The 17143-nt window shown below is 39.7% G+C and overlaps 1 protein-coding gene across 1 annotated transcript in view; it reads right to left on the reverse strand.

The window, feature by feature from the left end:
• Positions 1 to 17143, reverse strand: part of LOC139764496 (uncharacterized) — a 34275-nt gene extending 17132 nt beyond the window's left edge. The window contains exons 1-5 of the mRNA XM_071691103.1: positions 17000 to 17143; positions 12101 to 15265; positions 8795 to 8968; positions 8390 to 8602; positions 3940 to 4565 (exon numbers count right to left, since the gene is read on the reverse strand). Coding sequence (XP_071547204.1) covers positions 3940 to 4565; positions 8390 to 8602; positions 8795 to 8968; positions 12101 to 15260 — 4173 coding nt within the window. The 5' untranslated portion in view covers positions 15261 to 15265; positions 17000 to 17143. The remainder of the gene's footprint in view (positions 1 to 3939; positions 4566 to 8389; positions 8603 to 8794; positions 8969 to 12100; positions 15266 to 16999) is intronic.

A 17143-nucleotide genomic window follows, 5' to 3' on the forward strand; every position in this document is an offset into this window, starting at 1 on the left:
TGTCTTTCTCTTCTACATGTAATCCACTGAAAATTCCCAACTGAACAAATCAATTGTAAAGTAAGAACCAAAGTTTTCCCTAATCCTGGATTAGGTAGGCCTCAGGCTTCAAATAATGGGGATATGCATGCTGAGTCTAGAGCAACACTATCTGACTACCCTTATTCTAGTTTACATCCTTACCATTAAACTAGCTATTTGCATCCTGATCTTTCCAACACCTTATAGACCAAACTCATCAGGGATACCAGTCTATAATTCAGACCTCCTCTGTTTCCACTCTCAAAGATATGTATGATGATTGCCCTTCTCCACTCCCTCGGCAATTTACCTATATTTTCAGTAACATTTTGCAAAACATTGGTTTGTCAGCTGATGGTACCTGCACACGTGTTAAGCATATATGTAGAAATTTCATCAGAGCCATGAGCCTTAATAGAGACAAGAAACTTTTTGCATTCTGATTATCTCATCTTTAGATAGTTCAAGACCTTCCAAGACCTCGTCCCTATTCCATCTCACTAGGTTAGGGCTATTGTGTCTTAAATTGTGAAAACACTTCTGAACATGTCTTTCAGTTCCTAACATGGATATCATCCTCTGTAACTACTGCCTTGAATCCCTTAGCCTGAGTTGCAGCTCTAACTGAAAATATACTCATTAAAAATCTATGGACAAGTTTTGAATTATCCTCTATTCCTCCTTTCTTATCCTGCTATACTTATTTCTTGTTCTCTTATATATTATACAGTAATGCATCAATGCTGGCCAGCTGGAGTGCCATCAGTACTTTTGTCACCGCATACTGTGAAGCTCCATCACTTTTTGATATCCTTTATTGAACTGCTTAAGACTCTCTTTCAACTTTCTTCCCATATCTGAATCAAAGGTGCCCATCTTCCTACTCCTTCAATGGTAATTCTGGAGAATCTTTTATTATGCTCTGTTTCCTAGCTACAGAACTCCATTTTCCAGATTATGTCACCACAGAAACTGCTGAGTCCTAATTTCCAAAAACATATCTCTTCTTTATGACCGTATCACCAATGACAACTTCACCAGACATCATAAATGTTGTGCAAATTATCAAATCTTTGTCTTCAGAGCTTACTCTACTACCTTAGTCATTCTGAAATTCACTATACAAACTTCTTGCCTTCTCCCAAATTATCACAATATTTATCAGTACATTATGCAGGGTCTGATCTTCAATCCATATACTTATGAGTTATGCCATGTATGGCATCAAATCACTTTGTGAAAGATAATGTACAAGCACTTGAGGCTGTAGCTACATGAGCACTGCTGTTATTCTTCTACTTCCTGTAGACACAGCAACCCTTAATGTTTCTGCAATCCAATTTTGGCTTTCAACTGCATCAAAACTTCACAATAATTCAAGTTTTCTGTCTTAACATTATTTTGCTACTTTCTCTTTTACCAACACTGCTACCACATGCACTTAATGGCCATTTTCCAAACATCTTGAAACAAGAAAGAGACACCAAAAAGTCTTGAATAAGATATGAGAGAAAGCTGAGAGTACAGTACTGCACTCAAAACAAATTGAGAAGACCTCATGCTGACATCAAACAAGTGGCATGAGTAATAGTATGATGCTCACTGGCAAATGTTGTATGAAATACAAGAGCGGAGTAACATGAAAAAATTGTACTTTCTGCCAAAATTCACTGCATATCACATTTACTGTGTTAAAAACGTACCCCACTTCTAAAAGGTTAAATTCCTGAACCATAATTGGATTAATGATCACCCTTTACAAATTTCATAGGGGGTAAATTTCATAATCTGAACATCCATAATGATGGGTACACCTGTGTTGTAACCCCAGCATTCTATATAGATGTGGCTTGTGCCCTGAATGTAAAAGAAAGGAAGAGGTTAACATCCTAAAAATCAAACACCTGATGATTATAAGCAGTGCAAGGGGGGCTTCATGTAAAGAATTACAGATAGCTAACAAGGATGTGTTGAAATGACTGAGAGAGCCTGAGAGAATGAATGAAGAAAGAATAAGAGGATCTATGTGTCCCGTATCCTCACAGGTTCCACTCTGGTCACCAGCATGGCTTCCATAAGGCAAGAACCACTTCTGATATTTATTTTCGTCTGAAAGATTTTGGGGAATCCTATGTAGATGCCCGTGATATATCCAAAGCTTTTGACAGGATGTGGCATTGGGGTCTCATCTCTCAGCTCCCCACTTCTGGTTTCCCTCCCTTGCTTTGCTCTCTCATATATAACCTCCTCTCTCTGGCCAGTTTATCTCCATGTTGTTGATGGATCAGCTTCTTCTATCTCCATAAACAGTGGTGTCCCTCAAGGTTCTGTCCTGTCTCCTACACATTTTCTTCTTTTCATCAACAATTTCCTTCCTTGTACATATAGCCAAATGCACTAATATACTACCGACTAAACACAGCATTACTCTATATCTTTCAATTCTTCTCCTCTCACTCAATCTGCATCTCATTTTGATACAACTTCCTCATTAATCTCAAACTTGGGCAGGATATCTCAGTGGGGTAAACAAAGTCTGGCAAAGTTTAATGCCTTCATGCCTTGCCTCAGTTTCTGCCCATCTCCCCATAGATATTTCCTCAGAACTTTCCACTCTCCTTCAACGGTCCTGTAATTCCATGTCGACTCAATGAACATAACTGATATTACCATAACATCCACTTTACCTTGGAAACTCCAAGTTGCAGAAATAACTAAGTTTGCCTCTTCAAAACTGGGAGTCCAATTCAGGTGTGTGAAGTACTGCTCTCATATCTGGCGTGGTTCTAGCTCTACAACCTTACACAACAGAGAAAGGTCGAAAGCAGTCCGAGTTATCAACTCTCCCTAGCTAACTTCAAAACTTGATCCACTTGCCCTATGTCGCAACAATGGTTCACTTTTACCTCTACTACAGGTATTACTTTGGTTTTTGCTCCCAAGAGCAGACTTCTTGTGTGCCCCTACCACTACCTAGTCCACACAATACTTGGCAAACTGTTGTGTCACATGATTACTGTGTGACTACTGGCAACTCAAGGGTGGGCCATTATGATAACTGTTTCTTTCTCTATATCTCAAAGCTTTGGAAATCTCTATTTGCTCATGTCTTCCCCAATAACTATAACCTGTGACCTGGCACTTTTTAAAAGACAGGCTTTTCTCTGCCACCAAAATTTGTAAATATTTTCCTTTGTCTTCTCTTTTTCCCTTTCATTAATTTCTCTTATTTTCATTTAAGGCCTGGCCTTGATGTGGACCTCTGTCCATGACTGGAGCCTAAAAAAGAAAGTTAAAAAATCAAATCTGATACCTTGCCACCAAAATTCAATCCTCTGGAACAAAACTGCCAAAGCATTCAAGCAGCTTCTCCCAAAATACATTCATATCTTTACTTCTCCGACTACCAAGTACATAAGCACTAACATCATCCATCTCTCAAAGCATGTTGTCATTCTTACCTATATTAATCTTGAATTCACTTCCTTACATTCCTTAACAAAGTCCTACAACTCTTCCATCAAAAGTACCACCCCCCTCCTTTGTTCTTGCCCTTTTACTAACCCAACTCTAGCCCCCAAACATTTCCTAACCAATTTACCCCCTTCCCCTTGAAGAGCACCCACCACTCCCTTCACATCTTGGTTTCATCCACACACATTCAGATCCATCAGCCTGAGTCTTTGAGGAGAAGTCTGTGCTTGGCTGTTCCTTATTCCTATTTTTAGAAAGCAATGATATGAGATGGGAAGATTTACAATCCCTTGCTCCTGTTCCTGATACTCACCCCTTATGACAGGCAAGAGTTATGTGCATAGATTTCTTACTCTCCTATCCCCTATCCCTGATTAACCAGACCCTAAAATATACAAAGAATCATGTCAAATTTGGGAGAAAAAAGGAATATTAAAGGATTACCTGGAATCTACCTGCATCACTAGAAACATAGCCCAGCAGCCTAGTATCCCAAGGGGAGGTGGAATAAAACTCAAAGCTTGATGCTAGTGCCTCATCCACATGTCGGTGCCGTTCCCTGATTGTTTCATATGCACTCTCTGATCCTGAGCTGGTCCAAGGTCTGGCTAAGGCTCTCCTTACATCTTCCTGAGTCTCAGCAGGATTATTCTGTTGGTGGTAATGTTCATGATCTGACATGGATTCACTAGGATGGCTATCACGATCATCCATGTAACCAGGAGGCTGATTAGCCACATGAAGAGTGCCTCGCCTATCTTTATACAGCCTTTCTGATCTTGTTGTCGCAGACCACCAATTAACAGCATCTCTTGAGTTCTGCCCTAATTCTTCATGCCAACTTGACTGACATTCCCAAGCTGACTGTTGGACAGCATGGAGAGGGGAACATTCTTCAGAAGAAACTACGTGGGGCATAACTCCATGAATCTTCTCCTTTTTAAAACAAGCACTTGAATCATGTAATGAAGCTGTTGCATGGAAAATTGATTCAGAGTCATCCTTTATCTGGTCCTTTGTAGAGGCACTGTTCTTAGGTAGTTCACTCTCCACATCTGGAATCACTGGATCTGTAGTTTGAAGAAAAAAAGACACCTTGCTTTATAAAATGATCACTTCAAAAATTAAACATCAAACTACGGGTAAGACTGGCACAATAACTTAAAATTGTGCAGAAAAAACAGCAATTAGCAGATAAAACAAATAGGAAATTCATTACAAATGTTAGGAGTTCCCATAATAATATATTTACCGGCGACAAAGCAAAATAAATAAATAAATAATACCATAATAATATATTTATCTATATCATTCATTTATTATATTCAGTCGTTGTCTCCCGTGGTAGTGCAAGGAAACAGAGGAAAGAATGGCCCAACCCACCCACATACACATGTATATACATAAACAACCACACACACACACACATACATACCTATACATTTCAACATATACATACATATACATAAACAGACATATACATATATATACATGTACATATTCATACTTGCTGCCTTCATCCATTCCCATTGCTACCCCGCCACACATGAAATGGCACCCCCCTTCCCTGGGCACATGTGAGGTAGCACTAGGAAAAGACAAGGCCACATTCGTTCACACTCAGTCTCGAGCTGTCATGTGTAATGCATCGAAACCACACACACTGACGTAGGAGACAGCAACACCCACATACACATGTATATACATACATGTCCACACACGCACATATACATACCTATACATCTCAATGTATACATATATATACACACACATACAGACATATACACATATACACATGTGCATAATTCATACTGTCTGCCCTTTATTCATTCCCGTCGCCACCTCACCACACATGAAATGATAAACCCCTCCCCCGCATGTGAGCGAGGTAACGCTAGGAAAAGACAACAAAGGCCACATTCGTTCACACTCAGTCTCTAGCTGTCATGTGTAATGCACCAAAACCACAGCTCCCTTTCCACATCCAGGCCCCACAAAACTTTCCATGGTTTACCCCAGATATTTCACAGGCCCTGGTTCAATCCATTGACAGCACGTCGACCCCAGTATACCACATCATTCCAATTCACTCTATTCCTTGCACGCCTTTCACCCACCTGCATGTTCAGGGCCCGATTGCTCAAAATCTTTTTCACTCCATCTTCCCACCTCCAATTTGGTCTCCCACTTCTCCTTGTTCCCTCCACCTCTGACACATATATCCTCTTTGTCAATCTTTCCTCATTCATTCTCTCCATGTGACCAAACCATTTCAAAACACCCTCTTCTGCTCTCTCAACCACACTCTTTCTATTACCACACATCTCTCTTACCCTTTCATTACTTACTCAATCAAACCACCTCGCACCACATATTGTCCTCAAACATCTCATTTCCAGCACATCCATCCTCCTCACAACTCTATCTACAGCCCACGCCTCGTAACCATATAACATTGTTGGAACCACTATTCTCTCAAACATACCCATTTTTGCTTTCCAAGATAATGTCCTTGACTTCCACACATTTTTCAACGCTCCCAGAACTTTCACCCCCTCCCCCACCCTATGACTCACTTCCGCTTCCATGGATCCATCTGCTGCCAAATCCACTCCCAGATATCTAAAACACTTCACTTCCTCCAGTTTTTCTCCATTCAAACTTAACCCCCAATTGACTTGTCCCTCAACCCTACTGTGCCTAATAACCTTGCTCCTATTCACATTTACTCTCAGCTTTCTTCTTTCACACACTTTACCAAACTCAGTCACCAGCTTCTGCAGTTTCTCACCTGAATATAATATGTATATGTATGTATACATTGAAATTAGGTATGTATATTTGTGTGTGTGGGTGTGTATGTATATACATGTGTATGTGAGTGGGTTGGGCCCTTCTTTTGTCTGTTTCCTTGTGCTACCCCACTAATGAGAGAGACAGCGACAAAGTATAATGAAATATAAAAAGAATTAAATTATTCTTTTTCATTTCTTATTACACTTAGTCGCTGTCTATATACTATATATAAATGCTATTTTCTGTGGGGTGGGGTAGTGACAGGAATGGATGAAAGCAAGCAAGTATGAATATGTACATGTGTATATATATTATGTATGTATATATTGATATGTATATGTGTGTATGGGCATTTATGTATACACATGTGCATATGAGTGGATGGGCCATTTTTCATCTGTTTCCTGGCACTACCTCGCTGATGCGGGAAACATCGATTAAGTGTAATAAATATTTTTCATACATATTCGCCATTTCCCACATAAGTGAGGTACCATTAAGAACAGAGGACTGAGCTAGAGGGACTATCACTGTTCCTTCTTTTGGAAAATTAAAAATGGAAGGGGAGGATTTCCAGCCCCCCGCTCCCTCCCCTTTTAGTCACCTTTTATGACATGCAGGGAATACGTGGGAAGTATTCTTTCTCCCCTATCCCAGGGAATGTGAAATGTCTGGAGTAAACCATGGAAAGGTCTGTGGGGCCTGGACGTGGATAGGAATCAGTGGTTTCAGTGCATTACACACGACAGCTACAGACTGAATGTTTTCCTGGCGCTACTTTGCTGAAGCAGGGGGCAGTGATGCTGTTTCCTGTGGGATAGGGTAGCTTCAGGAATGGATGAAGGCAAGTAGGAATAGGTACACATGTATATATGTATATGTCTGTGTATGTATATGTATATGTATGTACATGTGTGTGTGTATGGGCATTTATGTGTAAATGGGCATATATGAGTGGATGGGCCATTTTTTGCCTGTTTCCCGGCACTACCTCGCTGATGCAGGAAATGGTGATCAAGCATAATAAGAATTAGTGATGTACGGAGGAGGGTGGATGTGTTGGAAATTAAATGTTTGAGGACAATGTGCAGTCTAAGGTGGTTTGATTGGATAAGTAATGAAAGGGTACAAGAGATGTGTGGTAATAAAAAAAATTGTGGTTGAGAGAGCAGAAGGTTGTGTGCTGAAATGGTTTGGACATATGGAGAGAATGAGTGAGGAAAGATTGACAAAGAGGATATATATGCCAGAGGTGGAGATCAAATTGAAGGTGGAAGGATGGAGTTAAAAAGATTTTGAGCAATTGGGGCCTGAACATACAGGAGGGTGAAAGGTGTGCAAGGAATAGTGAAGTGGAACAATGTAGTATACCAGGGTCGATGTGCTGTCAATGGCTGAACCAGGGCATTTGAAACATCTGGGGTAAATCATGGAAAGGTCTGTGAGGCCTGGATGTGGATAGGGAGCTGTGGTTTCTGTGCATTACACATGACATATAGAGACAGTGTGAACACATGTGGCCTGTTATGTCTGTTTTCCTGGTACTACCTTCCTGAAGATGGGCTCAGCGATGCTGTTTCCTGTAGGGTGGGGTGGCGCCAGGAATGGACTGAGGGCAAGCAAGTATGAATATATACATGTGTATATATGTATCTGTCTGTGTATGTGTATGTAAATATGTTGATATGTATATTTCTTATATATGTACATGTATAGGCATTTATGTATATATGTGTATATAAGTGGATGGGTCGTTCTTCGTCTGTTTCCTGGCCCTACCTCGCTAGTGCAGGAAATGGCGATCAAGTATAATAAATACATAAATAAAGTACAAATATAAACCCTAGCCTGAGCCAGGTACCGATTTCATCGACCAATCCCTATGGATGGATGAACAGCTGGGTTGACTGTGGACCAACTGCCACAACCAGGATTCAAACCCATGCACTCGACCCAGGGCAGCCTGTAAATGTGTCTCAGTCAGGAACACTAACTACTACAACACACGATTCCATAAACATTCAGTTGAAAAATTTACTGAAAAAAAGCATAACAATGCTAAATAGAAGAAACTTTCTGATGACATGCACTTCCATACCTTCAAAATTAGAGTCACCACTGGAGTAATCATCTCCATCTGGGAGCTGATGTACTGGTGAAGTAGAAGGGGACAAGGTAATCTCCCCATCTCCCCTTTGCCCCTCAGCATAGCCATGAGAAATCTTCAGCTCAGAGTCAGAAGTTAACAATAACGGAGAGCTAACCTTCGGAGTGGGAGGATGCTCTCCTTCCACCAACCCTTCATCACACTCTGAAATGTTGATAAGATTATTAAAATGTTGCCACTTAACTCAAAGGATTTTTTTGAGAAAAAAAAGAAGCCTTACAAACATTATTATAATTATCTGGCAAACAAATACATCCCAGGTCATCAAATGAATGAATTATCAAACTCATGAATAATTCTGACCCCACCTACGTAAATATCTAAAGAGATACATACCACGTGAAACAGCCATGAAGTATGTCCGAGTGGCTGAGAGGGGACGATACGGCACAACACATACAGTGCTCCCTGACTTCATGGAATATTCCTGCCCACAAATCCCTGCCTTTTCATTATCAGGTGCAGTAATCAGATGGCAAGAGTCTGCTGCTTCCAATGTACCTTTAGAATCTTGTATATTCAAGATAATCAAAGAAAAATTATTATCCTAATCACATCTTTGAATATGCAGAGAATGATCATTTAGGGACAGTACACATAATTTCAATCTTTATTTCTACTTAAGGTATATAAACTAGACTTTCAATCTTTCTAACATGAAAGAAATGTAAATGTATATAACTTACCACCTTTCAGAGAGCTTGCATACCTGTTACAAGAATAATTCCCCGTGCAATAAGGAACTTAAATTCTTCTTTCCTTTTATGTCTGTTCCGTTTCCTGCCTTAAAGGGTCAGCATCAGGAACAAGTGACTACGCCTTCACAGAAAAATCCTCATTTGGCAAGTTTCTGAATTGTGGAGTAAGACTAGGAACAAAGACCAGTCTCATTTCCTAACATCCACTCCCTAGCGACCATGTAAGCTGCACTGAAACCATAGTCCCCTATCCACTGTCATGCCCTACAGACCTTTTTGTTTTTACCTGACCACTTCATAAGCCCTGGTTCAGCCCAATGACAGAACTTTGTCTTCTGCAAACCACAACACTCCAAATCACTTTATCCTGTGCAAGCCACTAGAGCTGTGTCATCAGCAAAAAACAACTAACCCACTCCCCAAACCCCCTTATCCCCTACAGAGTGCTTACTCACCCCCAATCATGCAGCAGATCACACTTCACCTGGAACCATTCACTTTCTTCTCTTCCTACTTACAAATATGCCTTACACATGATAAAAATTTCTTACAACTTTCAGCAGCTTCCTCTTACACCATATATCTGTAGGACCTTCCACATGGAATCTCTATCAACACTATCATATGCTTTCTCTAGATCCATAAATACCACTAACAAATCCTTCTGTTTTTCTAAACATCTCTCACACATTTTTAAAGCAAACACCTGATCCACACAATCTCTACTACTCCTGAAACCACACTGTTCCTCCCCAGTCTGATGCTTTGTACATGCCTTCACCCTCTCAATCACTACCCTCTAATTCAATTTACAAGGTGAACCCAACAAACTTAAACAGCTGTAGTTTGAACACTTACCTTTGTCCCTTTAGCCTTTCTAAAATGGCACTATACATTCATTCTACAATCCTCAGGTACCTCATCATGACCCATACATACAAAGAAAATCCTGACTAATTAATCAACAACATAGTCACCCCCTTCCTTATGAAATTCAACTGCAATATCATCCACTCCAGCAACCTTGTCATATTTCATCTTACGCAAGGCTTTCATCACCACTTCTCTCTTTGCCAAACCACTTTCCAAGAGTCTCTCACTTCACATAACTCCCTAACTCAAACATCTTACATCTGCCACCCTATCAATCATCAAGCACATTCAACAGACCTTCAAAATACTCACTCTATCCTACTCACCTAAATGCCTGCAAGAAGTTACATCACAAATAAATAATCACCTCTAGCAATGCTATCAGTGGGAGTAAAGTCTTGTCAAAGAACTTCTAATTCCACAGGAGTCTATATTTCCTTGCCACTGGAAGCATAGCAGCATTTTGCTACAAGAGTCTTTAAAAAGAGGGCCTGAGTAACTGAGTAATACCAGGACTCTTTCATGGAAACTGGTCCGTGGGTAATAACAATTGATTATATCCTAGCATAATCCAGGTACCCATTTCATCATCTAGCCCCAGGGAAGATGAGCATTTGGTTGACTGCAGACAAACTGCCATGACCAGGATTCATACCTAAAAGGGCTAGAACCCACATTACTAAAACTGAAGGGAATTTACAATGTTTAGTGGGAAGAAGTCATCTTTCACTGCTCTGTTTGATTTCAAGGAGGTGTCTGTCATCACTATGGTTGACATCAAGGAGGCATCCATCACCAATTTGGGTGACATCAAGAAGGTAACTGAAGACAGCATAAATGAAGTTAAGGAAACATCTGTCACCACCATGTTTAATATCAAGGAGGCATCTGTCATTGCCAAGGCTGACATCATGAAGGTGTCCATCATTACTTTTGTTGACAGATTGGGAGGACTGCCACAGCAATCATCAAGGTTGACATCAAGGAGAAATCCATTTCCAATGTAGCTGTTAATGTCAAAGTCAAGAAGGTGTCCATCATCAATGATGTGCGCATTAAAAAAGAATCTATCACTACTATGGCCAATGTCAAATAAGTATCTGTCATTACCTTGGCTGACGTCAAAGTGGAGTCTATCATGACTTACATTTAGGAGACATCCATAACCAACACAGCTGAATATTCCCGGATAATGAAGGTAAGGATTTTCACCTCAGGGTATACACAGCATACCTCTGATATCAGCCCTTTTCAGACACTGATTATGGGCATCACTGGCTCCTTAGGTTGTTTCCTATGGATGCAACTGATGCCAGTCTTCCCTAGGTATCAACCATGGGCATCTCCATCATGGGTTCCATGTGTATCCTTTCCCTTGGGATATGCACTGCATGCCTTAGATTGAACTTTAAGCTTCCTCTTCAGCAGCATATACTGGCCTACACAAGTGTGCTTGCACCTCCCTCTGGGGGAGAGGGAAGTCAATCATCCTGGCAGAAGCATGGAAAGTCCTCTTCCTATACCAGATAAACCCATGTGACACCAAGAGGAAGATGACAGCCAATAAACCATGGTAAGGGCTTACAAGCTCCCTAAACCCTACACCATCATGTTACAGTGAACCCCCAATTCAAGGAGAACCTTGTGGGTCACATCCAACAAACTGTGCATGCATTCTCCATGGATCACCATGTTAGTTGGTGGGACATCATACACTCAATGTAGAAACATGTCAAGATAGAAAAAAGGAAGAAAAATATGGGCATAAGTATAATGAGATAATGTGCAACACTCTAGAACAGCATATAAATAAGTCTGAAGAACACTTTGAATTGCTCACCTAGCTTCCACAAAGAATGAAAAGATGAAACAAATAATCAAAACATAGCTAACATCTGAATAACAATATTCACTTTTCAAAAGGCTCACAAGGCAAGAAGCTAATTACAAATAAAACATGAATATAAAACTAATTTAAAAATTACTGGGGTTGCCAAAAGGATTCAAACATATATAGCCCTAGTCAGTCCAGTGCTTCACACTATAATTACAAACGAACCTGTCTTCTTACCTTGGTGAAAAGCAATATCCAAGTCTTCACTGTTTGCAGCAGTATGTTCGTTCATATTCTGAAGGTGTTGGTCACTCATTTGTGAATCAGTTGTTAACACTTCAGATGTTTCCGAGTTGAAAGTGTTTGATGTATCAGTGTCATCTAGACCAATTTCACCAAACATTCTCATGATTACATTGGCTACACCTTGCCGTAACTGATATTCCTCCTCACTGGCTGAAGGTATACCAATAAAATGAATGTAGTCTTGCAGTTTGTTGTAGTCCTGAACCTTCTTTAGGGACCCATCATCAATGAGTGCCTGAATCCTTTCCTTAAGTCTGACAGAGAGAGCTTGTAGGGCATTGTTTGAAGACAACAGTGAAATCTGACTCTCCAAGACAGACTCTGCATTAAGAGAAGAACCCCTTTGCTTTACCAGCTGTAGTGAACTTGAACAACCATTAATATCATTGTCTTTCCATTTTTGTTCTTGACTTACTTCTGCAAACTTAGTGCACTTCTTGGTATTACTTTCATGATTTTTGGCATTCTCACTGTTTTTTCTGGCCTTGAGGTTAACTGGTTCATCATCAGATAAGAGATGAGAAGTGCAGCTCTCACCATCAGTGTCTTTCATGTCTGGAGGTGTTTCCATGTCTGAACTGTCATGAGATTTTGAGCTAACACAACTACGTGGTATCCATGTTCTTCCATCAGCACTACCCTTACTTTCCCTGTCATGTGGCTGCAAGGAAGAATGAGAACTGTGTTTAGTAATCTCAATTACAGATCTGTGTTTATCTATCTTTCCAATGGCATGCTGATGTAGATTCCCCCGGACAAGTGTACTGTTAGTGCTTCCAGAAACCCCAGTTTGAGGAACAGGGGAAACACTCTGAACTAAGGTGCTAGCACTTGTAGAGACATTGGCAGTACTGGAAGTTGCTACAGTATCCTTAGACATGTTCTTCTGTTGTACTGCCTTTGTGATGGAAAAGGGACTTCCTTCCATAACACTCATAATGGACTTACCATTGCCAACATTATCTAAAGTTTCCTGACGAAGAGAAAGAGACTGCTGACTGCTACTTCTCCTGTACTGAGAAGCACTTACAGAGGCCATGGTAAGTTCCATAAGACTGCTTGATTTTCCATCACTGCAGAGTTCCTGCATGACTTCCTTTAATCTTCTCAGTGGCACTTGCTTTCTCTTACTTACCCTTTTCTGAGGTGAATCCACTTCCTTGGTGTTGGTTTGTAACACTCTTCTTCGAGGTCTCCTTCTTGGACTCTGCGCAGGACTTGATAATCTACCCCCAAATTCCTCATCACTAGAGGAAAAGTTCATTTTTTCCCTTGTTTGGTGAATACGAAGTAATCGTGAGGGGGATGAAGAAACTCCCTCCATGACAGTCTGTCTATTGATAAATGAGCTACTTCCAACTTTTGTACCAATAAATTTATTACTCTTTTTGGAGACTCTCTGTTTTTCCTTTACCTGTGTAGTTCCCTCAGGTTCAGTACGTAGAACAGAGGCATAATTACCAATAGCTATTCTCTCAAGGGTACTCAAGGATGTTACTAAGTGCTCATGAGTGCTTCCTGCCACATTTCCAGAATAACCAACATCAGCACCTGAGTCCCACTCCATCCGCCGACTTGATGCAGCACTAGAAACTGATAAAACTGATGGAGAAGTGACACGTTCAGAAGACTCTGGATGGTTGGTTGACTCAACAGATATCATGGACATAAGTGATACTTCTTGTTCACTTACTGGTGTGACAGGTTGGTATACTGATGGCTGACTAAGGAACTGATCACGGTCAACATGAACTGGTGAATCTAAGCTTGGCTGTAGCTCAAGTGAAGCCTTCATGTCTTGCATTCTATCTCGCACAGTGTTCTGGAACTGTCTGAACTTTCCACGGGGACTAATAAGGCCTCCTACTACAAAAGCTGGCTTGGAACATGACTGTGCACCATAGGGTTCTGCTACTAGTGCAGAAGACAACACAGGGGTATCTAAAATATCCCCTCCTTCACATCCTTGAATTTCACCTCTACTCATATCAAGAACAGTATTAACGCTATCAGTATTCTCTGACTGGCTACCCAATGAGCCTGGCTGAGTCTCAGGAGCAGATAAGAGATCTGAGGTAGCCTTAGCCGGTAATCTCCTTTGATTTTCGTCATCAGATTCTTCACCATCAGTTGACCCCAAATCTTTCCGTGAGGCTTGAACCAGGAGCTCCTCACTCTGTCCCATTACTGGAGGTCTAACATTATTCTTCAATTTTTTATGAATCAAAGTTTTTCCTGCTGAAGCTGTCAGATCTGTATCGACATCTGGCGTGCTTAGTCCTGCTGGTGAATTTCGTTCCATTTCCTCAACACCACTTGGAATCACATTCCCAAGATAAGCTTGAACTGCCACAGTAGAACCATCAGCCCCTTCGACAGCATCACGAACTGGAATAAGTAATTGGGCACCATCCTCCCTATCTACTGCCCACTCCAGAGTTTCAGTATCAGACTCACTGCCATAATAAGCATGAACACCACCAGGCACCATGAATCCTTCATCTCCCCCTGGTGAGAAAATAAGTTCACTATTTGAGGTTACTGAAAAGTTTGTGTCCAACATAAGTGGCTGCCTTAATGTCCTTGAGAAAGCTCCAATTCCTGCAACTGGAGGACAGTCAGAGCCTGGTGTCTCTCCCCTCTGGCCAGAACATTCAGTATTTCCTACAACTTCCAATACAACATTATTACTATTATCAGTTTCCTGAAGATAAGAAACATTGCTATTTGCATCTTTAGTTCCCTCATTATTCAAAGTTATTCCATACAAAGCTTGATTTCTATCCACCATAATTTTCTTTCCTTTTGTAAAAGAATTTTGAGATGAATCACCTTCAATTTCCTCTCTTAAGCCAAGAGAACATGAACCTTGATGCTGCTCCAAACTAGGTTCTTGATGCATATGGTGCAAGTCTTCCATGACATTTGTCTCAGGAATTAATGGAGTCCATGTTTCATTATCTGTATCATCCCATTCATTTTCCTCACTATCACTGGATATAAGCATGTCTTTTTTGCCATGCTTAAAATGATGTGATGGGCTGAGATAGATTTCTGGCAAGCCATCTTGCCCTTCCTTTCTTCTATCCATTCTCCCTGTAATACAAAAATAAATGTTGTGCAATACGCATAGCTATTGAAAAGGTAATAAATCAAAATTCTCAACTTGCAATCAAATGCTTTTAAGGGATGAGAGACTGACTTAATTAAAATACAATATAAACATGAAAAATAAAATTGCTGGTCATTCTGAATAACAAAATTTCATATTTCAAAAAATGCATTAGATCAAGTGTTATGCAGCGGAAAAAATCATTATAAACATTTATCTAGAATACTCATATAAAGCCATACATGTAAAATTTACCTTAAAGTAGATTTTTAGCATGAAAAGAAATAAAAGTTAAAAAGAAATTAACTCACTCATTTGACAAATGACTTGTCAACTCAACCTTCACTAATTGTTGTCATATTCTCATGAGACTGCACACTATCAATCATAGTTCACAATCACAGGACATTCTCAACCATTGTATGATTCTAATTTTTCTTTAAAAGAATTTTCATGCTGATGTTTCCTAGGGGCATATATCACTTCAAAGTGTACATGTCAACACCTTTGACTTACATGCCAGCAAAAATAAAATTTTACCTATCTAAACAATGTACAATGTTTCACCTTAACAATCATCAAAAGATTATTTCACAAAGCTTTATACTGGTATACTCTGAGTAATGTTCTTCATTCAGATGTGATGCTTTTTGTCAATGATCAAAACAAAAGCCAGAATTCTCCGAACTTATCACAACATAACACGTCCCATTTATTTTGTTTATCTTTATTCATCTTCATTCTAAACCAGGACTAATTTACCTTTATTGCCCATAGCACTTAGTGTCACTTGCTTAGTCTGTCTCATCCTCGACCTATATCAGAAGAGCATTATTATCAAAACTAAATTGCTAAAAAATGCAAGTAGATTATAACAAGAAATTATGTGTGCTTTATGTAAACACCTGAGGGGTAAGAAATAAGCATAGCAGTTTTAACTAGTTTGTATTTACAAACACGTACAGAACTGAGCACAAAATTGACAGCAATTATGGGCACCTACATATATATTTTCAAAAGGGAAAAACATGTACAGTCCTAAGAACAAATACTGCCAGTTCTTTAGTAACTCATGTTCTACCTAATTCAGCTCTGGTAACATGATGAAAGTTTTAATGTAGTTATGAAAAGATACAATAACGTTTGATCCAAGTGTCAAATGAGTTAGCAAAACAGGTATTAATCAACCAATGCCACCTAGACGAAAAAACTGCCTTTGGATCAATAATTATATTGCCGACTATTAGGAAAAATTACAAAAGCCCAAAAATGCCTCATATGGAATGATAGTGCCTTTTAATAACGCATGTAGATTTATCATTTCTCTTTGTTAATCTTGTCAAATATATATCTATAATTACAAGTTCAGGGAAATTATATACAAATATCTAAATGATCAATAATGTCATAAACAGCAGCTTGCAAACCTCTTTGATTATAGTACTATAGAAACGGAAGTTTGAACATCCCAAGAAATGATGTCTCCAACGTTGTTTAAATAAGAGCAATGGAACACGTGCCCTGACCTACAACATGTCTATTTCCTGTGGATATTCTTCACTTGAATACACAACTATTAACATGATACTGAAGCAATGCACTGACAAAGCCTCGTGGAATTCCGTTAAATACAGTGATTCCATTAATCTACAAGACGACACTATATTTGCTATTATGGTTGCGGTCTTAAACTATAGTTTCTTGATATTTCTACATACTTCTTTTTGGGTCATGTGCCTGTAAATGTAGTAGTCATCTTCCTTGACCTTTGGCACAGTGGTCGTCTTATATTCAGTTGAGGTTTGTGTACAAACAAAGCTGTCAATATGACACAGACATGAAACCTACTGCCATTACCACAG

This window comes from Panulirus ornatus, chromosome 50 (genome assembly GCF_036320965.1).
Source record: "Panulirus ornatus isolate Po-2019 chromosome 50, ASM3632096v1, whole genome shotgun sequence".
NCBI lineage: Eukaryota > Metazoa > Arthropoda > Malacostraca > Decapoda > Palinuridae > Panulirus > Panulirus ornatus.